This window comes from Dermacentor variabilis, chromosome 6 (assembly GCF_050947875.1).
Source record: "Dermacentor variabilis isolate Ectoservices chromosome 6, ASM5094787v1, whole genome shotgun sequence".
NCBI classification, from domain to species: domain Eukaryota; kingdom Metazoa; phylum Arthropoda; class Arachnida; order Ixodida; family Ixodidae; genus Dermacentor; species Dermacentor variabilis.
The window spans coordinates 169,351,376-169,376,973 of record NC_134573.1 but is presented as its reverse complement, the minus strand read 5'-3'; the positions used below and the strand labels follow the sequence as shown (position 1 = coordinate 169,376,973).

The window sequence follows — 25,598 nt, the reverse complement described above, 5'->3', positions numbered from 1 at the left end:
TGTAAATGCGTTTTTCTCGTGTCTGCGTGTTATTTTCACTGCACTAGTGTTCCGAAATGGCATAACGAAACGCCTGCGTCGTAATCTTAGCCAAATACAGGCACAGTCACGCGCCATCACCAGCTCCACCGCTCGAATGCCTGTCTCATGATGTTCATGCGCGGCAGCTTGTGTAGGTGTAACTGACGACAATATTTTACGCCGGTAAAATTGAGAGTTGTATCAATAGTAATTAACCGCCTTCCTGCGTAATAATTTCCTTATTCAGCGTAGCTCAGTACAGTTGTTTCTAAAGTCCAAAATAACGAAATCAGGCTGGCAAGAGTTTGTGCTGTTGACACTACAGCAAGCACTCAGTAGTGAAATTCTATAAGTGCTGGAATTTCGCACATTTAGTGATAAAAATGTTGGCCGTTGCTTTGTACCTATGAGTTCGTGCTGCGTTGATCTAGAAGGCATTGGACGTCGGGCTATTTGTCCATGTCGCATGGGGTGCAACAAAGTGGGCGACGCGTAAAACTTCATCTGGCCTTGCCAGATGCCAGAGTCAGAAACGAAAACAGAGGGACGGTAACGCGAAAACTTCTTGTAAAACAGCCAGAATAAAAACGCAGGTTACCGCTTTTACTCCCCTGACCTGCATCCTCCACTTCCCTCCTCCGTCTCTTACACTCTACCTTTGCCTGTATAGATTTCTACCATTTCTTAAGACCCTTCATTCTTTGTTCACAAGCCTTCCAACGCGTCAGAAAAGGTAAATCGAGTGGAAGGAATTCTTGTTGCGCGATACCTACCGTGAGACGGGCAGGATGACTCCGGGGGATGACATAACCGTCCCAGACAAACGGCTCCCACCCCGTCACCCGCCTTAAAGCACGACCGAAACCACCACTAAGCTTTCGCACTGAAAGGAGAGAGAGAGAGAGAAACAGGCAAAGTCGTGGCATAATGGCAGTCCGCCAGTGGGTCCCGCGTAGCCTTGCTCCCTTAGAAGCTTGCGTCACTGGAACCATCGTTGTTCCTCCTTGCGCCCCTGCGAAATCAGCGGTGTATCGGTGTGTCTTCGACGCAGTTAGCCTGTCACGACGACAACTGAGCTCGGAAAGAAGGGTGCTCTATCCTTCTTTTGAGAATTTTCGTTTTTCACTCCGAGAATAGAGCGACGAAAGAATAGAAAGAGCAGAAGGAGAATAGAGCGACGAAAAAACACGTCGGCAGCGGCAGCGGAAATCTCAGGGCCGCTGGTTTCTTGGCACAGCTCGGGGGCGTTGAAGAAAGCCGGCTTCTCAGGGTGCGTCCTCAACGAGGTCGTTAAATTTGACGCCGCTCGCCCGCTTACCGTGCGTTTTGGTGCGCGGCGCTGATTTATTGCCTACGTGCGGGCCGGTAAAAACAACGCCCGTTCTGTCTCTCGATGCATTCTTGGCATAACCAGCGTCGTCCAGACGCGAGTGGTTGAGAAAGAAAGAAAGAAAGAAAGAAAGAAAGAAAGAAAGAAAGAAAGAAAGAAAGAAAGAAAGAAAGGCAAAAGCGGCGAGTGCACGCAGCAAGCAAGAAGAATAATCAAAACTGCAGTATTCATCACAAAGCGGAAAAAAATACCGTTTAAGAAGGGTATCGAGCAGCGAAACACAGCCACTGCAAGGCTGTTCGCTGCATGCTCGGAAGAAGCATTCAAGCCGTTAGACTGAGAAGGATTATGTGCGAAAACCAACGGGGAACGTCTCAACATTCCGCGTTTTACAGATTGCATCATCCTGTTCAGCAAAGCGGGAGATGACTCGCAACAGATATACGAAAAGCTCAACCGGCAAGCTCATTAGAGATAAGTTTGAGGATTAATATGCAGAAGGCTAGGGTAATGTTCGTGGCAAGAGAACGAGAATTCACGACTGGTGGTCGACCTCTAGATTGTGCGGAAGGATACATTTAGCTAGATCAGTTACTCACAGAGGACCCAAATGACTGGCAAAAAGTAAAATTAGTAAAAGGAAAAGAAAGGCCAATTCTGCTAGCGTGTTCTTTCACGAAAGGCAAGATACATATCATGAGTTTCTAAAATTACTTAGCAATGTTTATTGTTCGAACGGTGAACAACTAAGACTCACGCAAGAGATTCATATGCGTCAGTACAATACATATTTGTAAGATGCTTATTGTAAGATCAGTCAATCAATCAATCAATCAATCAATCAATCAATCAATCAATCAATCAATCAATCAATCAATCAATCAATCAACCAATCAATCAATCAATCAATCAATCAACCAACAGCAATCAAGAAAAGTTTCCACCTCTATTTGTTTTATTTTTGTTGTTTTTTGGTCCACGCACCCTGTGCCCGATTGTTCGAAAACATACACCTCGTCTACATATACAGACGCCTGGCTGGCTTATAACAACTATGACTGTAAAAAAAATGAAAATAAGTCAAGTGAAAGTAAGCTTTCTTAAACGGCTCCGTTCTGCGTGCTTCGGTAAGCGGGCAGGTGCGAGAAGATGCAAATTTCTACGTCACGTTTCTGTGGTCACGCGACGACTTTTTGGCCGCCGCACGCGGACGGCCCCCCCCCCTTCCCCCCCCCCCCTTCCCCCCCCCCCCCCCCCCCCCCCCCCCCCCCCCCGCAGAGGAGGGCAGCTTTCGTTCGGGGCGGCCAAGGCCTGCACGCCGGTTCGGCGAATCGCATCTCCATAACGACGCGGAGCCGTGTCGGGGGCGGGAATGGGAATTACGCGCCCGCGCGCGCTACGTAGCGTGTGTCGTCTCTCGTCCCCTTTGTATGCGCAGCAGGACGGATTCGAATGTATTGAAACACCGCTCTGCAGTGAACAAAACCGTTCGTATCCGGTTGAATTTTCGGACTCTATCGGGTCCCTAATTTTATCCTCGTGATGGCGGCATGCAGCGTGCATCGGCCCTAGGAAAGGCCTGGTCGCATGTTTTTTTCAGCAGTATTTTTATAAACAAAGAAACAAACAAACAAACAAACAAAAAGGGTCTTGCTCTGCACTGAGTCTATTTAGTCCTTCATTTTATTAAGTTCATTTTTTTTTCAGTATATTTCGTTTGATTCTAGTATACGAATACTATCAAATGTTGTTTGAATTTTACATTTCTTCTGCCTTATTTTTTTTCGAACAACCGGTTATTGGCCAATCCGCTCGAATGCTTATGTGCCATTAACTCCAAGGCTTTACATCTACAGCATATATACGCTTTTGATCCGTTCAAGTATATAGCTGAGGCTTCAGAATTTATTCTGGGACACCTTTTGATGCCTGAACGTAAGAGGGATTATTCTAATTCAAGGCTGCGACTATAAACATAGGAACTGTTGTCGTTCCTTTTTTCTTTTTTTGTGCTTTGAAGGTTTCGTACTTTGCGCGGTAATGTCCAACACATTGGGCATCATTTATTTAGGCGGTTTTTCTCGCCGAGTGGGAAGGGCGCTCGTCACACAGGTATGCATTTATCTAAGTTTATACTGTTACAAGCTATAGCAAATGCTCAAAAACGCTTTTAGGTTATTTAAATACACAGGAAATTATGCCTAACCTTATTCAGCTTTCACACCGGCGCCCCAGAACGGTTGTGTCAGCATGTCTGTACGTTGGGTGGGAAACGAGCCAGACGCTGCGCCACCAATGGCTTCATTTTGGGCACCAGCTGCCACGTATCGCCGCTTTTTCAACGGCTGTTATGCAGTGTTGTAGCATCTAAACATAGCTATAGAAAAAAAGATCACGCAGAAACTCCTACGGGAGTTGTCTAAGTGTGTGTAAGCATTGTGCCACTTGCTCATCTCCACGCAGCCCGGTGTCATTATGAATATCATGAAACATGATACGGCGAGCACAAACGACAGCGCTGCGGCGACACCAACTGGTGCTGACGGCGCCGCAAGGTGCATTGATGACGCAAGCAAAGTACTGCAGGTGGCGGCGCCAGGTGCGCTGATGACGTTCTGATCATTATAATCGTTATCGTTCTTTAGCGTCTTATTCATCCGCGTCGAACCGTTATGAACCGTGAGTAAACGTACCCATGAAAGCGATATGCGATACCGACAAGGAGTACCGACTGCTGATAGCTTCGCGCGCTGTGCTCTCCCCGCTTGGCGTTGAAGAGTGACACGCGAGCCCGTGTCTTGAAAGCGATCTGCGAAAGCGACTGAGTCCGGCGTGTGCCGAGAGCTCCGTGAGCGCTGCGTTCTCGTCGCTTCGTTGGCGTTGAAGCGAGAGGCAGCACGAAGGTGAATTCGCTCGCTACTGCGGGCGCTATCTTTAAAGCGGTCATCTTACGGGACGGACGGACGTACGGTTTTCTCGTTGGGTAAGCATAGAAATACGCATTTAAATTCCGCTCTACGAATAAACTGTTCAAGTTTACCGCTCGCTCTGTTCTTTCTTACTCCCTCCCACAAAGTCTTTGTTTCCACGTAGCACTAATATGTACACCCTAGAATAGTTTACCCAGCTATACGGCTATCGTAGGTTGCGGATATTGATCACCATGTTCGCTTAGAACAAGAAGGCCTTTTTTCTTAAAGAGAGATTTTTAATGCAATTATCATTCTTCCCAGTGTCTCTCTTTGCCGGTATCTAACCGTCTTTCCTTCACGCCGCCTTGGGTTGCGCCATCTGGGGACGTACTCTCGGACAGCCACTTTCAGTGATATCACTTTCATTGCACGCTTATTGGCTGTTTGAGCAAAACCGGATGAGCGGATTGGATGGTTGAGCATTGCGATACGCGAAAGCGATAGCATCGCCGAAAGGGATCGTCCGAGAATACGTCCCCTGGGTATAATAATAATAATAATAATAACTTCATGATAATAATAACAGCTTCTAAAACATATCACCAATTGCAAACCCATCATACAATAAACTGCCAATCGCATTAACGTCGCCAATCATTTCCGAAGTATGGATGCGCCGCTTACGTTATTTTTACCTCGGATTTATTCCTCTGTCCGCAGTGTTGTCCCACAATTGCAACAAATGACTCGGCTTACATTATAGCGTGCAGAGTCAAATTACCTTGTCTCTGCGCTTTCGCAACGCCCTTTCCCTTCCTCCAACAACCTGGCATCTCAACCACCTTAATAGTTTTTAATATAGTCGTTGGATTTCGCGACCCTGGCTGTTACCTCACTACCCGCAAATGTTATCATGTCGCTGTTTCGGCATTAACTATTTTCAGTGCAACGATTTCACTACCGCGCCGAGGGCAACTCAGCGTCTTGCACCCGGATGTTCTTTTTTTCTCCAGATAGTGGTCGCTGATTTCTAAAAAAAAAAACAAAATACATGATAAAAAACATCCACTGTGTTCGCTTGCCAGGATCGTGCGACCTTGGCTTGTTTTTGTGGAGTGGCTCGCTGGAGCATTTGACGGAGGCATCACGAGCTGCATGGGCTGCTCTGTCGTGATACCGATCCAGTTGGCTTAGGCTCATAAAAATCGTTGCGCGTGCGCGCGTCAATTATGCGCGAATAATTTTCCAGCACGTTCTGCGGGCTCTTCTGTGACTCACCCACGTTCGGTTATGGAGATGCAAGGCTTACGTTTTGTCCTCACGTTCGATCGTCGTTCATTCGTAAGGATGCGTTAGCCACTTAAGCTTACCTTCTAACAGGGGAATAACACTAATCTGCCAGGCACAGATACAACTCGCGCGCGACGACGTTGTACAACTGGCCGCCGCGCTGATTGATGTGTTTTGAGAAACGGAGAGTGAGGAACCTTAATGGCTGATAGTACATTTACACAATGGTTAATTGTGCATTTCGCCTTGCACATTATCACTTATACATTTGTTCATTGCACACACTAAAGTGTACGAACTTTATTTTATTAGTCATGAATACGGGCAAGAACCTTGTCAAGCTGTAAAAAAGCAGCTTTTAGTTCTTGTCCTAGCGTTCATTTTTCGTAAATAAATGAATGCGAAATAAAGATTGATTGATTGAGATTGAATGAGAAAGGTGGAGAGGTTGGCCTGAGGGAAAGTGCCTCTGGCCAGCTACTCCAGAAAGGCTTCGGGGGAACAACACGATGTGAGGAGGAGCGATGGCGGCGCAGTGAAGTTGATGGCGAGAGCTGAGCAGCATGCTGTTTCTGTGCAACGCATACGTGCACACTTCGCAGTATATGCATCTTCGCGGCTGCAACTGCGTGGCCAGGAGGCTGTTTAAAGCGTGTATAGTTTTCGCAGTTGTTCGCACGGCTGGCATATTTAAACCAGAGAGTGTCGCAGCTGCAGGGCGTCGGTTGTTTGCCGTAGCATGACCTTGATGACAGAGCTTGCCTCGGCGCGCTGTCGTCGTTCGTGCTGACATTCCAAGGTCCGTGCCCGCGGTGGCAATCGTGGCAATTCACTTTTAATTCGGGCCTGCGTTTCTCGCTCGGCTCAATAACTGGCGAAGACCAACCGATGCTCATTCAACCTGCTCCTGCTGGGCCCGTGCAACTAAAGTCGGAAAGCTTTCGTTTGGACCTATAGCTTGTTCACGTCGACGACGCGACCTCCTCCTCCGGTGGTGCACCCACGCTGCCGCTAGCTTGCGTGACGTACTTGTCTCGCTCATTCGATTCGATATTTCCACCTCTATTTTCTGTTTGGGGCAATCCTTGTATTTTGCCTCGGGTGGTCCATCGCAACTCGAGCCATGACATATCTTCGTGCACAGCGAAAGAAATGGATTTTAATGTCCAGAAGCAAGGGGCTTTGAGTGGTGCCATAGCGCAAGGCTTCGGATCAATTTATTCCACGCAGGTCCCTTGACGCGCACCATAATCCTTCGAGTCTTTTTTGATGGCACAAGTGCCATCAAAAGTTTCCCGCTCTGAGGCGACAGTATTATGCTGCCTCTGGCTCGGGGTGGCACTTACGAAGGCCTACGCGTTCCGCGTTGGAATGGGGGATACGCCCATGTGCGACTCTTGTGGAACCACAGAAACGATTGAACACATACTATGTATCTGTCCCCCAATACGACGTCGAGCGTGAAGCTCTCCAGACAGCATTTAACCAGCTGGACTCTAAACCATTTTCGGTAGTCAGGATCCTTGGACCATGGCCGTACGCGTCGATGGCACAGAAAGCCATGGGAGCGCTGTTGAAACACCTCAAGTCGACAGGTCTTCGCAACCATGTGTAGACTCGGTGCGAACCTTCAACTGTGCGCGAAACTGTTCTTTCTCTCTCTCTTCATCCCCATACCCCTTTCCCCCAGTGCAGGGTAGCAAACCGGGCGTGTGTCTGGTTAACCTCCCTGCCTGTCCTCTCTCTCTCTCTCTCTCTCTCTCTCTCTCTCTCTCTGTTGTCTTAAGAACACGAAGCCTGGGGTAGTGGTTTGGCCTCCGCAGTGACAGGCACACTGACTTCAGCAAGTGAGGTCAAGATGACAATAATTGCAGAACCTTACTGGACTTTCTGCACAGTGTGGAGTTAGACTCATTTCTAGATTATTATTATTTTATTATTATACTTGAAGCGCAGCCCCCCTCGAGAAAAAAAAAAAGAAGAAGGGACTACCTCCTCGTTTAGGATCTGGATGAATACTGCGAGATGCCATGAAAATGTGCTCCCCGGTTTCTGCACTATACTTCCACACACTACCTATTGCCTGGCTCTTACTGCACCTGGCAGATTTCTCCGTAACTGATTTGTGGTACTGATATTTAGTGTCCCTCAAAACGAGTCTTCTCATAGGGCACCGGGAGAGGACAGCGACTCGAGGAGAGCGAAATAGAAGCGGGGAAAATCAAGCGCTGTCAGGATATGCGGCAGCCGAAGATAAAGCAACGTGCTTTTGCGGCGGCGGACAAAAGCGCGCGCGCGCGTGTGTGCGTGGGTGTGTTGCGTACACGAGTGCGCATTTGCGCACGCGCTTCTCGCCGAGAAACACAAGGAAGCGGAAGCGTGTGGGACGGGAACAGGGCGCCTTATCCGCGTTAGCGCTTCCGGAGAGACGTGCGCAATCAGGGCCGGCCTTGGCGAGGTTCGCCCCGTCTCTTTCAGCTTGCTGTGTGCGGCTTTCATGGCCTCCAAGTTCCCCTTTACTTACTTTTCCTTTCTTTCTTTTTGTTATATATACTCTCCAACAACACAGATATCTATGTGCTCTGCAACAAAGCAGATGTTTTTAGTTAATCATTCTTCCACTGGGTGTTCGTAAATGGCGTTCGTGAAAATGCCAGTCCTCTGAAGGAAGTGGAGGCATCGGGCTAGAAAGGGGAAAGCAAAAGGTTAAGAGGATAGTGACAAAAAAAAAAAAGAGAGAGCAGGAAGAGAAGAAATTGTGTGAGACGAATGCAAGGGAACTTCCCACACTGCTTAGATGGGGTGTGATTAGGAAATCGCTTAGTGATTACGTACCGTTATACCAGAGGGCGTAAATGGTTTGCGTTGCGCTTGCCTGCGTATGCACACACAGCTTGCCCGACTTCCAGCAAGGCCCCATAGCAACGTATGCGGGTTCTTGCGTAGGCAAGCCGCTAGCGTCTCCTAACTTATAAAACTCCTTACTGAGTGATCGTAGACGTAGCTGAGAGTTACAAGGGCAGCACCCTTGTAAGCATATTGCGCAGCGGTAACAAGTAACTTGAAACTTATCTAACAGCGCGAAAAAAGAAGGAAGTGACGACATATAAAGAGCGCTCTTTTCATTCTGTCTCTATCGTCGTCACTTCCTTAATTTTTCTTCGCGCTGTTACATAAGTTGCAATGAACGAACTACCCAGCAAGCAACCATTCTGGTAAAAAAGTAAATGCCGACTGTTAATTAGCAGAAGTGATGTAAAAGTTAACATTGCGAAGAGGCGCGTCGCTATTACCAGCAGTGCAACTATCTGCAATCTATCTATCTATCTATCTATCTATCTATCTATCTATCTATCTATCTATCTATCTATCTATCTATCTATCTATCTATCTATCTATCTATCTATCTATCTATCTATCTATCTATCTATCTATCTATCTATCTATCTATCTATCTATCTATCTATCAAACAAACAAACAAACACGTTCGCGTGCCATAATAAATAATGTGGATAAAAATTATTGGAGCAGTCTTTAACGGCATTGCTAAACGCAGTAATTTTTTTATGGCCAAATGATATAGATTTTTCTTGCGATTGTGGCTGGTAATCTGTGGGATTGCTGCTCCAGCTCAATTTCTTCCCGTTCGACTTGGCGATTTACTGTCGCACAAGTTTGGGCTGACTTCAGAGTTATACAAGCAATCTAAAGCAGTTTCGTGCTGCCTTAGAGCCGTCAGACAGGCTTGGAGATTTTAATAGCTCCAGTGTTTCTTCGGGACACGAAATTATATAAATCAATCAATAGGCGCTGAAGAAACAAAAGAAGTAAGGTACCATATTTTTTGTTAGACAAAACACAATCTATTGTGCAAGTGCGTGCCTGCTGGCGTGGAAACTTCATCGGGGCTTGCGACAGGCAAAATATATCGTGGTCTTTTCTTACTGCCTCTTTTCTCGTTACTTGCAAGCCCTTTCCTCTCCCGCCGCCATCGCGAAAGCAATGCAAAACTATCGCGATGGAGAGACACATTCTGAACCGCTGCCCGAAGCTCAAAACAGGGCACCGTGCGTTTGATCGAAAGAAGCAGTCACTCTGCCCGCACCGAAGTATATGCCGTCTCATCCTGTCATCATTCAGTACCTACCAAAAATGCGGGACCCCCACCAACTGCACTTAGCATATACCCTGGGAGCCACACGGCCTATAAAACAGCGAAGCCAGCTGTATGCCGCGGTCGGCCAAGACTGACTGGAAGCTACGTTTAACAATGAGTAGATTCGCAGTCGCCTTCGGTGTGGTCGCCGCCGTCTTGTGTTCATCAGTCGGTGAGGCCTCTCGATTTGGGGACCACCCGGGCTCCTGTTATACATACTGCAGCGAAAGAGCGTGGACGCATATTTGCATGTTTTGCGCGAACTATACTATCTGTTTATGTTTTAGCTCGTGAATATATATATATATATATATATATATATATATATATATATATATATATATATATATATATATATATATATAGAAGTCGTAATGTCTAGGCAGCTAACTAAAATACTCATTAATCAACTTCATGACTGTTCCCTTTAGGCACACGTTGCACATGCGAAATTGAAGCCTAACAGTAGCGAAGTCATGTTTAGGAGTCGCAAGACCAGCACCACTTTCGAGATATTCGGCCTTAAGTGCGCTACGATATACAGTGCTATTCCAGCTAACAGTTTCCAAAAGCGTGAGTCAAGCCGTTCGAATTATCGTAACTGTAGCGCCAATGCATTTCTTTTTCAGATTTTGGTGACATGTGTCGCTAATATTCTTAGGATTTGTGCTAAGTGGACATGACTTCACCAATGTTCGGCCTCGTAGTGGTGCCGTCGTGCGTCTAAAGAATGAAAACATCATAGCGAAAAAAAATATGGAAAAGAAAGCACACCGACTGCATTGTGAAATGGTTCCGTTCATGCTTGCAGAAAGGGTCCGTGAAGAATGATACACCTCGTTGAATAAGCGCACTGCGTAGTCAGACGTTTCTGCAATATAATAAGCACGTTCGTACTATACCTTGCTGTCGTTCAGTGCTTCATATGTTGCTCGTTTAAATCTGGCTAATACATAATTCAATAAACCAAATGTGAAAGGCAAAACTAAACGACCGGTTAAGTTTATCTCAATTTCCATTCAGGTTTCCGACACTTGTCAGACGTTAGCGCATTGTCCGTTGCCACCCAACCTAATATCCGTTTCGTTTTTTCTTTCTTCAAGGCGCTGCTCCAAGCCCGATGAAGGTACGTTACCCAGACTACTGGCAACAAGTTATGACGTCACTGCAAGCTTGCATATACAGTCCAGATACGATGTTATGTTCCATGAGCTTGTATTGTTGCTGCCAATTTTGCTGCTGTTTAAACCCAGCTGCGCTGACATAGATAAGAGTAACACACAAATAAAAGAAACCGTTAACGGAGCACGATACAACGGAGAGCAACAAGTTAATAATATTTGGGGTTTTACGTGCCAAAACCACTTTCTGATTATGAGGCACGCCGTAGTGGAGGACTCCGGAAATTTTGACCACCTGGGGTTCTTTAACGTGCACCTAAATCTAAGCACACGGGTGTTTTCGCATTTCGCCCCCATCGAAAATGCGGCCGCCGTGGCCGGGATTCGATCCCGCGACCTCGTGCTCAGCAGCCCAACACCATAGCCACTGAGCAACCACGGCGGGTGGAGAGCAACAAGTTCTGCAGTAATTTTTAGTCTCTCTGCCGCAAAGAGCTAGCGTAATAATACGTTGAGCGTAATAATATAATTGTAATCAATGAATTCTAAGGTGTTACGTGCCAAAACCACGATTTGATTATGAGGCACGCCGTAATGGGGGACTCCAGATTATTTTGCACACCAGGGGATCATTAACGTGCCCCCAATGCACGCGACACGGGCGTTTTTGCATTTCGCCCCCCTCGAAATACGGCCGCCGCGGCCGGGATTCGATCCCGCGACCCCGTGCTTAGCAGCGCAACACCATAGCCGCTAAGCCGCCGCGGCGTATAATAGTATAACATAAATGTAGTTACACGTTTTCAGGTCTCCTTTTCTGCTGCGATGAATATAACAAAAAGAAATGATTGTGACTGTTGTCTCGCTCTCCGCATGTAAATTTGAGACTACAGCGATGCTGTGTACACAAGTGTATGCACGCTTGTAAAACGTGAACGAAGATGCTCTAATTTGTCTTGTTACTCTTATGCTTCAGCTTAAGTCGTCATGCTAGCCCTTGTAATTTATGATGCACCTTGCATTCGATCCTTTTTTTTTTTTTCAGAGTTAACTAAAAAGCGGTTACCTAAGATATTCATCCCGGAAGTTAAATCGGATGCATGTCCAACTGCATGGAAGCGATTTAAGCATATTCTTGCCACCAGCTTTCGTGAAAACTGACACCAATTTGATCGGCTCCGTTGGGTCATCGCAAACGACGAATAGCACACGCGTGAAGTGCGTTTCAAATACATCGACGTGGCATGAAGATCTGGGATGCAGCATGAGCGTGCCATCCTATCGCTCGATATAACAACCTTATCTCTGTGCTTAGTACCTCAAAAGCGGTTTTTACGACAAAGAGCACGAATGGACGGTTATTTTCTCCACGTAAATGGACTTGCAGAATTCAGCATGTCATCATCATCATCATCATCATCAGCCTGGTTACGCCCACTGCAGGGCAAAGGCCTCTCCCATATTTCTCCAACAGCCCCGGTCATGTACTAATTGTGGCCATGCCGTCCCTGCAAACTTCTTAATCTCATCCGCCCACCTAACTTCAGCATGTAACCGGAGTATAAAAGAGTAAAAAAAAAAAACACGCTCTTAACTAACAGCAGTTGTCAATAGAAGTTACATAAACAGGGATAAAGGCTGTGAAAGTTATTTTCAATCTCTTCCTTTGCAGCCAGCTGCCGCCGTCAACGACCGCTCGTGAAGTCACTCTACTAACCCGTTAAGATTAACCTGCCCAGGAGTACAGGGCCGCTTTTGACTAATGGCGTTTTTCACTGGTCGATTCGGAGCAGGATTTCTTGCTCCGTGGCAACGAATCCGAATTCCACTGGTCGAACAGCGTTCCACTGGTCGCTTCGGATCAACTCGCTCCGCGCCGGATCGCTCTTACTTGCTCCGCCGCCGAGGCGCGGATTCGGGCGGAAATAGCTCGCGTCACTTCCGTCTTCAAGCGAAATCGGTACCCGGTTGGTACGCACCACGGAGGAAGGAAACTAAGGAGAGGCCCTACCCGCTCCGCGCGCTAGAAGAAAAGTGTGGCGGAAATGACGTAGTAGGTTCTCATTTTTTTGCTGCTTTTTTATTTTTTTTTTGTTGTATGGCCACGCCTTTTGGGCCACAATGGCGGCGTTGTTATGGTTTTGAGCGCTCACACGTGTTGCTCTGGTAGGTTTCGTGCCGTGGCAAAAGCTCTGTGTGGGCGGGTTTGCGTTAGTCACCGTGTCTTGTTGCGCTGTGTTACCTGCACCGTGCTCTGCCGGATATTGCGCGAGCGCACGAAACCACGCGCAGCGCGGCGTGGTTTCGCGAAAGATTTAAACAAGAGAGGAGGGTGGCCCAAAAGGCGGAGCATCGCCATGAGCAACGCCAACTTCCGGCTTCACTTTTGCTTCACAAAGAGTGACGTCAGGGCCTCTCCTTAGTTTCCTTCCTCCGTGGTACGCACGACATTGTGTTGCTTCGCAAAATGGCTGCGATCGGTGCTGCTGCAGCGCTCGCGTTTAGCGATGAGAGCGCGGACGACAGCGATTACGAAGTGACGCAGGTGCTGTACGAAGACTTCTATGCACGTTGTCCATGCACAATCCTTGCGGGCGCGACATGGAAATGACGGACTATGCGACTGCCACGGTCAAATTACACACGGGGGACGGCGAGTTTGGTTGCCGTGGAAACGTACAGAACGGAAGTAGGGCATGGTTTTCGGAACCGGTTCGTGCGACGTGTACGCAGACTTCCTGTGTGATCCGCCGCGGAGCGTTTTTGCGCACCGCTGGCCGATTCGGATTTGTGAAACCCGAGCGCTCGCTCGTGGATTTCGGCGGCCGCTCCAGATCGACCAGTGAAAAACGCCATAAGACATCGAAACGCTGGCCTGTCTTTCTGAGGCACTTTATCCCTGTTTGTGTACTTCTTTTTTTGCCACAGTGTGCTACTGTATCTGTCAGCCTACGGAATTTAACAGTTGGTAATAGATAATTTTCGCTTTCGCACACCTGAAGTTAGCGGACGCGAACCACCGGGCGGGCAAAAGGACATAAAAAGGAGTGCAAAATAACATAAAAGAAGTAAAAAAGAACACAATCACGGCGTTGGGTTCTGGGTGTACAAACACGCTCGGGTGCGCTATCTCTAAAACTCCCTATATAGTAAAAAATTTATTGAAGGGTGATTATGTCCATAAGCTGCGCTCGAGTCTGAGGAGGATATTATGCCTGTAATTGTGCAGTTTGACATAGTTGCTAAGACTCTGTTTCGTGGGCCCAGAACTCGCCGCCCGGACGGGACGAAGAAGGTGGAGCAGGAGGCGGTGGCGGCGGTGGTGGCGGTGGAATCTTCCCGGGCCTGGACCAGTGGACCAACTTGCTTCCTGGAGGCACCCTACCCGCGGGCGTGACAATGCCGGACATTGGAGCGGCCGCTTCGGCAGTCAGCGGCATCGTGACGATGCCGCCCAACTTGCCCACAGCGATCCCTCCCGCTATACCCACCAACCTCCCCCCTGGATTTCCGACCGGAATCCCGAACATCAACGACATCATCAGCTCACTCCCTGGCATCAACCCGTGACAAGACCGTTGGAAGCTCCGAGGAATTACTTTTGCGCGTGGTTCGATGTGAATAAACAAAACGTTGGTTTCTTCAGCCATTGTTCGGCGGCACGAACTGTTAGGTCCAGTGGGCTACTGACTGTTCAAACGATACAATGATACGATCACGCAAATCACTAGGATGGAAAAGATGACGCTCGCGGAATATCAGTTGACATTTTCTGAAATGAGCTTGCACGGCTGGACTCTTTTCAGCTGATTGTCATCCACGAAACATAGTCTAATGTTGTATATTTTCTATGCATGGAACGGCCGTACAAACGCCGTTTTTGATTCAGAGAAGAACGGACAGAGCGACGGTGGTGGACAGAACAAAACATGGCTAAGCACAACCTTGCCGCGTATACCTCGCGTATTGTGGAGGCTTAGTCCATAGTTTACTGTTTGCGAATGTGGACAATTGCTGTTTGACAGCAGAAATTATTAGACATGTTGACTGTTTCAGGTCGCCTTTATGTTACTCCAAAAAGATCGTTTGTTCTTGATTTCGAAGTAATATAATAGCATCAAGGAATGAGCATCGCATGTCAAAAGAAACTTTACCGGCAAGAGAGCTGATAGGGGCGTACTGTAAAAATTATCTGCGGAGATGAGCAACAGACGAAGACAGTACAATCTGCGCACACAATTTCGTTGTTGTTAAAAGCGACATTAAATGCACATATTAAGCCGTGCTAAAGTAATAGCAAGGCGTCAATATTATCGCCAACTGAGCTTTAGTAATCGAGAAATTGAGGTAAATGCAGAACACGATTACACACTCTCCCCGGGACATTCAAGTACAGGCTCGATGACTGAGGCACTCCTCGTTACATTTTTATTCCACTACTACTCAACCACTCGTAATAAACAGATCATTGTATTGCATTATAAAACGAAAAAAGAAATGCTACTCGTGCAGCTATATTTGATATTTGGAAAAAAGAAACCTCATTGACGGTACCCTTGACAATGGCGCGGGCGGTCGAAAGGTTTCGTTTTCGCTCGACTCTGCGCCGCCCGCGCTTTGGCGTTTCAGTAGTTTCTTTATGGCGTAATGCTGCACCGGTTTTGCTGGTTCACGAAACTCGCGCAAACTGCAAGTAGCGGAGAATTCCACTTCCACGTGATGCCGCGGGACGCCTGAACGGTCCATGCCACTTGACCAAAAAGCAGCTGTAGCGCTGAATCCACCGCTCTATAGTGGTTCGTCTTCTCCGTGGCCGCTCGTTTGCGCTTTGGGTAAAAATTCGTACCGCCGTCTGTCGGGCGCCGTTTTGCTCATCGACGGCAGCAAAGGGCGGTGATGGTATATGCGACGTCACCACTCCCCGGTTAGGTGGTGGGAGATTTGAATGGCGACAAAGGTAATTGCGATGCTCTACCAATTGAGCTACCGCGGCGCCGCTTCTCCATTCACTTTCTTGGGTATTTATGTTTCCTAGTAGAACCCTGGGAGTGTTAGCCAGCGTCATCACTCACAGACCTAGGCGGCGGATGTGGAACATCCTTTCTGCCGCAGGCGTCAACGAGAACGTGATCTTTTTGGGTGAAGGCAACCGGTCCATAAACACACACATGCTACCTGAAGACCTCAATGTTGCCGGATTCGAGACCCTTATTATGTCATAAACGAGAAGAAAGGAGGTTAATCGAGGGGCCCGATTTTTATTAGTCATATATCATAAGAATCCAACAAACACTGACACAAAGGACAACATAGGGGAAATTGTGTTTAATAAACGAAATAAAGCAACGATAAATTTCTGGAAATTAAAGTGGATGAAAAAACAACTTGCCGCAGGTCGGGAACGATCCCACAACCTTCGCATTTCGCGTTCGATGTGATACAATTGAGTATGGCCCGCGAAGCGTAGCCACCGAAGAAACAGGCCCGCACGCCTTAGTGACGAACTCACATCTTTACTGCCAAAACGCGACTATTGCGGCCACTCATATATTGCCCGCTAGGCATGGCGCAGCAGCAACACAAAAAGCAGGACTGCGAGGGGGCGCTGCATTTAAGAAACATTTAACGTTGTGTCACGATGCTCTACCAATTGAACTACCGCGGCGCCGTTTACACGTTGTAATGGGTCTGAGCCGCATGTGACTTGGTTCGTTCGGCTCTTGCTTTTTTCCAACCTTTCGGATATTTTTCGATTGTGCACCCGTGAAAATTCTGCATTTCCGGATTCGTTAAGTAAAGAGGAACACGTCGATACCCGACTTTTATATTAGAGTGGACGTTTGTGACATTTCTTGCCGTTTTCCTTTCGGCTACGCCATGACTGTGCGTTGTGCCTAACCGCGTTAGGGTTCGCGCAGCGAGGCATCGCTCGCCTGCCTCTTCTCGTCGGAAGCTCTTCCACGGACTTTTTGATGGAGTGTGAGGTGGAAGGGGAGTTTTTAGCCCTCGAGGACTTCACTAAAGACTCCGCGTGGCAGCTCGTTGCCCCCAGACGTTCAATGAGAATGAGAAACGCCCCCAATGCCAGTGCGATCGACGTTCAGCATAACACCGGTTCCAACACTCGGGGCCGCGCCGACCGCGCGGGCATTAAAAGCAAGATCATTCACGGGGGCAGGATGCCTCCGCTGCCCAAGGAGGAGGCAAAGATCGTCGTGCGGTCCAGGGGAGGCCTGTGTATCAGCAAGTTAGGACCTACCGCAGTCGCCGACGCCATATGGCAGGCTGCCGGGCTCGATTCGTCGTCGCGGGACACCGACACGATGTGTCCAAACTTTCAACAAAATATAATGGTGATAAGCACACCAAACAGGCACAACGCTGAACGCTACGTGGGCATTGAGGGCATCTCCGTGGCCGGTCAAGAGTTTGAGGTGAGCGCTTACGAAGCCGCCCCCCCCCCCCACTCCACGTGCAAGGGTGTCATCCGAGGCATCTCCCTTACCGACGGGCCCGCAGCGATCGACAAGAAACTCGTCAAACCGAGAAATGCCACGGCGCTGGGCGCCAAAAGAATCAAGAACACCGGCACCGTGGTGGTCCTGTTCGAGGTGTACCGGGTGCCAAATTTTGTCTCGTACGGCGGCACTATTGTCAGAAGCACTATATTTCGCAAGCAAATGGACGTGTGCCACAGCTGCGGCAGACTCGGGCACCGCTCCGACGTTTGCCCTTCACCCAACGACGCCGTCTGTAGGGGATGCGGAGAAGCAAACCGCGACGCTCAGCATAGGTGCGCTCCCAAATGCAAGCTGTGCGAAGGCGACCACCTTACCGCCGCCAAGGAGTGCAAGCGGAGATTTCATGCAGACGCCGTATCTCGTAAGGCGCAGACGTGGGGAACGCTCCCGCGCCCTCAAAGCCGAACATTTCCCGCCCATGGAGGGCGCGAATCAAGCCCGGCAAGCATCGCCTCAACGCCGATATGGTCGCAGCCGCTCCCGCTCCAGGGGGAGATCCAGTTCTCGTGGCCGCTCCAGGGGTCGCACCAGGAGTCGCTCCGTCTCCAGGGCCAGGTCGAGGTCAAGATCCCGGGTGCGATCCACATCCAGGTCCAGATCCGGTTCCAGGGGCCACCCGGGTTCCAGAACCCAGCCAGCATCCGGGCCTCAGCCCGCCTCCACAAGTTGCGGAAAACAGCCGACCCTTGTTTGGGCCGATCTGGCGCGACCCAAGCCCGGCGCCAATACCGAGGCTGCTCCGGCATCTCGTAGCAACCCGCCCACAGAGCAAGCTAGAGACGCGGAAGTCATTCGCTTTCGCAAAGAAAACGACGACCTCAAGAACACGATCAAGAGGCTAGTTAGCGAAATGGCAGAGATCAGGAAACTCGTTTCGAATGCGTCGGGTAACGGTGCGTCAGTCACGGCCACCGAGACTCCAATCCCAGCTCCGGTAGACGGTACTGCGACGTCCTCCAAACGCAGGGCAGTACTCAAACAAGCGTGAATCGGGAGCGTTGTCTGCAGAAGTCAGCGAGATTAAGCAAAGTCTCATTGGGCTGGCAGACGGCCTCAAACAGGTCACCGCTAGCGTCGCTTGCCTCAGTGATAACGTCGCCAAATTCAGGTTGCGCTCGGGGACCCCAACAGGGGCTTCGGAGCTCTCGCAGATCGCATCGACGCCATTGAGGCGCGAATGGCTTCATCCGCCTCCGTCGTACAACCGCTAACCGTTCCCGCCATACTAAAGGAAGCTAGACTTTATTATCCCACCAGCGCAGCGACAGGAGGTCCCAGTCTTTGCGCAGGCCTAACTGCCCCGTTAGGTGGTAGTCCGTCAAGTCAACCATTATGGATAGATCCAAAGAGAGTTTTCGCATTTGGAAATGCAACTGCAGAGGGTATTTCAACAAAAAAGCCCCTCTGCAGCAGTTTTTCAGATCTTTCGCTGCGAAACCTTAGATCATTGCTCTCCAGGAAACATTAATTTCCGCCGCCTCGCTCCAAGGCTACAGGGCCGTGTCGGGCCGGCCCAGGGGGCGAGGGATTTGCATCTTGATCAATAAACTGCTAACTCATATCACCCACGACCTCAAGCTGGCGAGTGGTAGAATCGAATATGTCATCGTTGAGATCCTGCTCGACGTTCCGCAGCGGAATCAGCGCCGAAACAGCGTGTTCGTCCTCAATGTATATAGCAACCCCAGAGACTCGCGCCAGCAGTTCAAGACCTTTCTCAAGAAGGCGACCGACTTGGCCGGCCCTCGACCCTTGGTCGTCGTCGGCGACTTCAACGCACCTTACGGTATCTGGGGTTACGTCTACGACACTACCAAGGGGCGCAACCTGTGGCAAGACGCCAACGAGAAGGACCTCACTCTGGTCACTGACAAGAATTTTCCTACGCGCATCGGCACCTCCGTCACCCGGGACACGACACCCGTCCTCGCCTTCGTGAGGAACGTCAAGGACGTGGGTTGGGAGAACACTGCCATGGAGTTCGGCAGCGACCACTACATTCTCGAGACCAACTTCAAGGTGTCTCGGAGTAGGGTCAGGGAATTCACGTTGGTTGATTGGGAACATTTTCGCAAGATTCGTGAAGAACCCGGGAGAGCCAGGGCACCCGCCACTATCGAAGAATGGTGTGAAGCCATCCGGAACGATGCTTCCGCGGCCACCAAGAAAGTGGAAACAGATCTCGACGTCGAGCGGATGGACAGCAGACTCGCCCACCTGATCGAGGCCAAAACCACCCTGCTCCGCCGATGGAAGGGTCAAAGGCTCAATCGCAGACTCCGAAAGAATATTTCGGAGCTCAACAAGGTCATCGATGACTACTGCAAGGCGCTATGCCAGCAGCAGTGGGACGAGCTCTACGAATCCATCGACGGAAAGATGCGTAACGGCAAATCCTGGGGTATGCTGAAGCACCTTCTCGACGAAAGCCGCTCGAAGTCAAATCAAAGGCATACGTTGGCCCGGGCCCTTCACGAAAACACCAGGTCTCACACGGTCGATGAACTCGTTGCAAAACTCATAGAGAAGTACCTGCCTGTCCGTCGCGACGGAGATCCGTCAACCCAACTGCCGGACTACCGAGGCCCTCCACGCCCCGAGCTGGACGAAGACTTCACCATTGCCGAGGTCAGACAGGCCATCTTGGCGCTCAACCGCAAGTCTGCGCCGGGTCCGGACGGAGTCACCAACAGAATGTTGAGAAACCTCGACGACACGTCGATTGTCTTGCTGACCGACAAGATAAACGAGTCCTGGAAGAGCGGCATTGTACCTGCAGAATGGAAAATGGCCTGCACGGTGCTCATTCCCAAGCCCAGCAAGGCCCCGAACATCGAAAGCTTGAGGCCGATTTCTCTGACCTCCTGCGTCGGCAAGGTCATGGAGCGCGTCGCCCTCAACAGGCTTAACGGGTGCCTCGAAGACAACGAGGTTTACACATACAACATGGTCGGCTTCCGCGCCGGACTCTCAACGCAGGATGCCATGAAACTAATCAAGCATCAGATTGTGGATGGCCGTTCCAGAGACGTCAAGGCTCTGCTTGGTCTGGACCTCGAGAAGGCTTTTGACAACGTGCTCCACACCTTCATCGTCAAGACCATTTCAGACCTGGGTCTCGGTTCCAGATTCCACAGCTACGTCAGCTCTTTTCTAACCGACAAGAAGGCCAAACTTCGCATTGGAGACTTCCGCTCCGTAGATGTGCCCCTCAGAGGGCGGGGCACTCCTCAGGGGCGCCGTCATCTCCCCAACAGTGTTTAACATCTGTATGATTGGTCTTTCCGAGAGGTTGGCGCGCGTCGAGGACGTCAAGCACACCATCTACGCCGATGACATCACCATATGGTGCTCCGGCGGCTGCGAGGGCCGAGTCGAAGAAGCCATGCAGGAGGCGATCGACGTGATCGAGGAGTATCTCCACCCCACCGGACTTCGATGCTCCCCCGCCAAGTCGGAGCTCCTTCTTTACAGAAAAGAGAAGGGAGGCAGACCCAAAGATTGGAAGCCAGTCTCCGAAAGCTGCATCAAACTTCGCACTTGTGACGAGGGGGTGATACCCAGGGTCGACGTTATTCGGGTCCTGGGCATGTTTGTCGAATTCAACGGCGGGAACGGAACTGCTCTCCGCAAGATCATCGCAAAGACGGACAACGCTTTCCGCCTCTTACGCAGAATCGCAAATCGGCATCGAGGCATGAAAGAAAACAATCTTCTCAGGATGATCAATGCCTTCGTACTCTGCCACCTCACGTACACGATTTCTATGCACAACTGGCTCAGAGCGGAGCGAGACAAACTCAACGTTCTCATCCGCAAAGTAGTCAAGAGGGCTCTCGGGCTACCCATCAGGACCCATAACGAGGATCTCTTGAAGCTGGGGGTACATAACAACGCCGAGGAGATTGCCGAAGCCCAAGAACGCGCGCAGCTCAGTCGCCTGACCATCACAGCGGCAGGTAAACGCATCCTCGAAGAACTGGGTTACCACCCTGTGGAATTCCCGATGGTCCGTACCCCGATCCCTAGGTGCATTCGAGACAAGTTTGTAGTGGCCCCTGTGCCCCGAAACGTTCATCCCGTCCACAACGAGGGCAGACGCAAGGCCAGAGCAGCAGCCATCCTCAAACAGAACAAGCAACACGACATTAAAGCAAGCTTCGTCGACGCCGCGGAGTACAGTGACGGGAAGACCTTTGCCGTCGTTGTGGTCGACTCGAGTGGCAAGACTTCCAATAGCGCCTCGATTCGCACTTAAGACCCCGAAGTCGCCGAGCAAGTCGCCATCGCCCTCGCCCTGCTAGACTGTCGTGGGTCCGAAATCTATAGTGATTCCAAAACGGCAGTTAGGGCTTTTCAGAAGGGTTGCGTCGCCAAGGAAACTGTTCGTCTTCTTAGCGGCTCGAGTCCATATGCTCTCACAAACCATTCAATTCACTGGTTTCCCGCTCACGTAGGGTCGGTCGAGGGTGCTCCCCCGAACCGCAATGAGTCTGCTCACGAGGCTGCGCGTGACCTCACCGACCGCTCCCCTCCTCTCTATGGTCACAGGGACGCTCCCGCTGCTCACAACGAGATTATTCAATATTTCTACATGTCCAGAACGGTCTTTCCACACCATCACCCCAAGTTGAATAGGGCGCAAGCCGTTTCGCTTAGGCTTCTACAGACCAGCACATATCCTTGTCTGTCCGCTCTCCACGAGGCTTACTCCGACGCCTGCCCGTCCTGTGGCGAGACCTCCACTCTACCTCACATGTTCTGGGAGTGCGGGTTGACATACCCCAAGTTCAAGGAGGAGTGGGACTCGCTTCTGCGTAGCCCCGCTCTAGAAAAGCAAATCCTGGCCTTCCGGTGTGCCCGCGACCGGGCCGGCGGGCTAGACCTGCCGGTCCCGACGTGGGACTAGCCGGGTGCGCGACGAGTTCGCGTCCTCGCCGGACCTGCAATAAAGTTTATTCACTCACTCACTCACACGTGTATCGTAGAAACGGCGCCGCACGCGATATGCGAAGGTTGTGGGATCGTACCCCACCTGCGGCAAGTTGTTTTTTCATCCATTTTAAGTTGCGTTAATTTATCGTTTCTTTATTTCGTTTATTAAACGTAGTGTTTGGGATCCGGACTGCTGGTACGATCTGTTGGGAACTCGGCGCTGACGCCCGTGGTTGTACCTGGGTCGCAAGCCCCAAGGGTAGCGTTGGCCTGGCGGCCTGGGGTACAACTCGAAGCATCCGAAGGTCCCGGCAAAGCATGAGTCGACTGGTAACAACGAAACAACTTGTTTATTTTAACATCGCAAAGAGTTGGCGGTCAGGTTGACCGAAGTAGAGAGACGGGAGAGCACTTCACTCAACAGAAGAAATCGGAGCCCTCCTTTTGGCGTCCGGGGGCAGCTGTTTTTATACTCTCGCAGTTGAGGGCAAGAAGGAACCCCTCAAAAGACGAGCACGTGAATGTACAATGGGCTAATGGTGACGCACACTGTCGTGGCGCTGCGCACGATCTCGTAGCACCCTGTCGTGGCGCTGCGCACGATGTGGCGCTGCGCACGATCTCGTAGCACCCTGTCGTGGCGCTGCCGGTCGGACACAATGACTGTAACGAGAAGATGGTCCCTGCTTTGGCATCGCCTGTTTCGGGCATAATGACTGGAACGAGATCCCTGCTTTGGCTTCGCCTGTTTCGGGCCCAATAACTGGAATGCGAGGATGATCCCTAGGCGGTCGCATCGCCGCAGTCGCGCCTGGAAACACCTGGCGATGAGTGTTGCGGCGACGACGATCGGGCCAAAATGTCCGCCGCCCCGCCGCAGTCGCGCCGGCAAAACCACGTGTCGCAGGCGAAACGCAACAGACCGCCCCGCCGGGGGAAGGAGATCCCGATGGACAGGGGACTGCATCCGCTGTCCGGAGGGATGTCGCTCGATGATGCTCATAACCGAAGTCGGGCGTCCCTTGACGTTTCTTGAGCGCAGCGCACAGAGAAGGCCTCGTTCTCTCGTTCAGGTTCGCACGGGACACTGCAAAGTGACTTCGGGAGAGTTCACATTTTTGTTCTCGTTCCCGGCAAGCGTTAGAACTACGCTGAAAACTCAACCGCTCAGTCAGCAAGCACGGCACAACCCTCACTAAGCCCTGCCAGGCTCTTTCCCCTTTTTATACCACTGCCTAGTTCCTTACAGTAGTCTAGCATCACTCAGAACGCGTCCACAAATTGAAAAATTGCACTAGAAAGCATATCATCACTTTGAAACACTAAACAAAAGCAATATGTTAAAGAAAATCCTGCCTCAGGAAGAAAAACATCAGTAACAAACAATTTTGAGGCTGATTCCTACGTTAGGGGCTTCGACTTAAGCCATCGGCGTTACCGTTGAGACTCCCCTTTTTGTAACGCACCTCAAAGGAATATTGTTGTAAAGCGAGGCTCCAGCGCAGGAGGCGGCCATTTTTGGGAGAGATGGTCTGCAGCCATTGGAGAGGGCAGTGATCCGTCTCAATGATAAACCTCGAGCCGGCTAGATAGCATGACAATTTCTGAACGGCCCACACGAGACACGCACACTCTTTCTCGGTGGCGCTATACGCCTGCTCACGACTGGTCAGCTTACGACTAGCATACAGGACGGGGTGTTCTACTTCTCCATTTTCCCGTTGGCACAGTACAACGCCCATGCCTCGCTCACTAGCATCGCACTGAACAATGAACCCTTTTGTATAGTCTGGCGATCGTAGCACAGGCTGGCTTGTTAGGGCACTCTTTAGGGCGCTAAAAGCTCTTTCCTTTGTCTCGTCCCAGACAAACTGTTTGAGGCTCGGTCTTTCTTAGAGCATCCATCAGGGGAGCCGCGATATCAGAGTACCTAGGGATGTACCTCTGATAGTAGCCGGCGACACCTAAGAACGACCGAATATCGGTCTTTGTGCGCGGTTGCGGAAAGTCTCGCACAGCGGCCACTTTTATTTCAGAGGGGCGGCGACGACCCTGACCAATCACGTGACCGAGGTAGACAACCTCGGCCTGTGCTATCTGGCACTTAGGAGCCTTGACTGTCAAGCCCGCTTCGCGCAGGCGGGTTAGCACTGCCCGCAAGTGTGCCATATGCTCAGACCAGGATGCGGAGAATATCGCTACGTCGTCTAGATACGGTAAAGCGAATTCTTGCTGTCCCCGCAACACTTTATCCATGAGACTTGAAAAACAGTATGGCGCGTTCTTCAAACCAAAACTCAACACTTTAGGACGGAATGTTCCCATTGGTGAAATGAACGCCGCATACCTACTAGCCTCTTCTGTAAGTGGAACCTGCCAATAACCCCTGACAAGATCTAGGGTGGAAATAAACTGAGCGCTACTAACTTTCTCAAGGCGCTCCTCGATGTTAGGGATCGGATAAATTTGATCCTTAGTGATGGAATTAAGCCTGCGGTAGTCGACGCAAGGACGAGGTTCCTTGCCCGGTACCTCAACTAAAATCAAAGGGGAGGTATAATCACTCTCACCTGCCTCAATAACACCGAGCTGTAGCATTTTCTTTACCTCAGCCTCCATAATATCGCTCTGGCGGGGTGACACCCGATACGCCTTGGATCGTACTGGCTCTGTGGAGGTAAGTTCTATATCATGAGTAAGTACAGAAGTCCTACCAGGCCTCTCAGAGAACAGACCCTGAAACTCTTGTAATAGCTGGTGTAGTTCGGTTTTCTGCTCGGGCGACAGCGGTGCTTTACTGATAAGGTCACTAATGACTTGACCGGTGTCTTCCCTGTTCGTCACTGAGCCTAGTCCCGGAAGCTCGACTGGAAGCTCTTCAGGAACGTTTATCATCATGCACACCACTGCTTCCCGTTGTCTATAAGGTTTGAGCAGATTACAGTGGTAAACTTGCTGTGCTTTCCGCTTTCCTGGCAGACTTACCACGTAGTTAACTTCCGACAGTTTCTGAACAATTCGTGCTGGGCCCTCCCACTGCACGTCTAGTTTGTTGTTTAGCGATGTGCGCAATATCATGACCTCATCGCCAACCTCAAAACGACGGGCCCTGGCTGTCCGATCATAATAAACCTTGGCCCTCTGCTGGGCCTTTGTCATTGCTTCACCTGACAACTCCTGTGCCCTTCTTAAGCGTTCGAGGAGCTTAAGTACGTACTCCACCACGACTGGGTCGTCGCCCCTACCTTCCCATGATTCTCGAAGCATGCGAAGCGGAGATCGAAGCGAGCGACCGTACACCAGTTCAGCTG

The 25,598-nt window shown here is 50.2% G+C and overlaps 1 protein-coding gene across 3 annotated transcripts in view; it reads left to right on the top strand.

The window, feature by feature from the left end:
* The window catches only part of LOC142585720 (uncharacterized), a 120,388-nt gene extending 105,547 nt beyond the window's left edge, over window positions 1–14,841 (top strand). For all 3 annotated transcript variants that reach the window (XM_075696696.1, XM_075696697.1, XM_075696695.1), the window contains 2 exons: window positions 10,814–10,836; window positions 14,099–14,841. In XM_075696696.1, the coding sequence (XP_075552811.1) occupies window positions 10,831–10,836; window positions 14,099–14,401 (309 nt within the window). In that variant the 5' untranslated portion in view covers window positions 10,814–10,830 and the 3' untranslated portion in view covers window positions 14,402–14,841. The remainder of the gene's footprint in view (window positions 1–10,813; window positions 10,837–14,098) is intronic.
* Window positions 14,842–25,598: the final 10,757 nt, after the last annotated feature.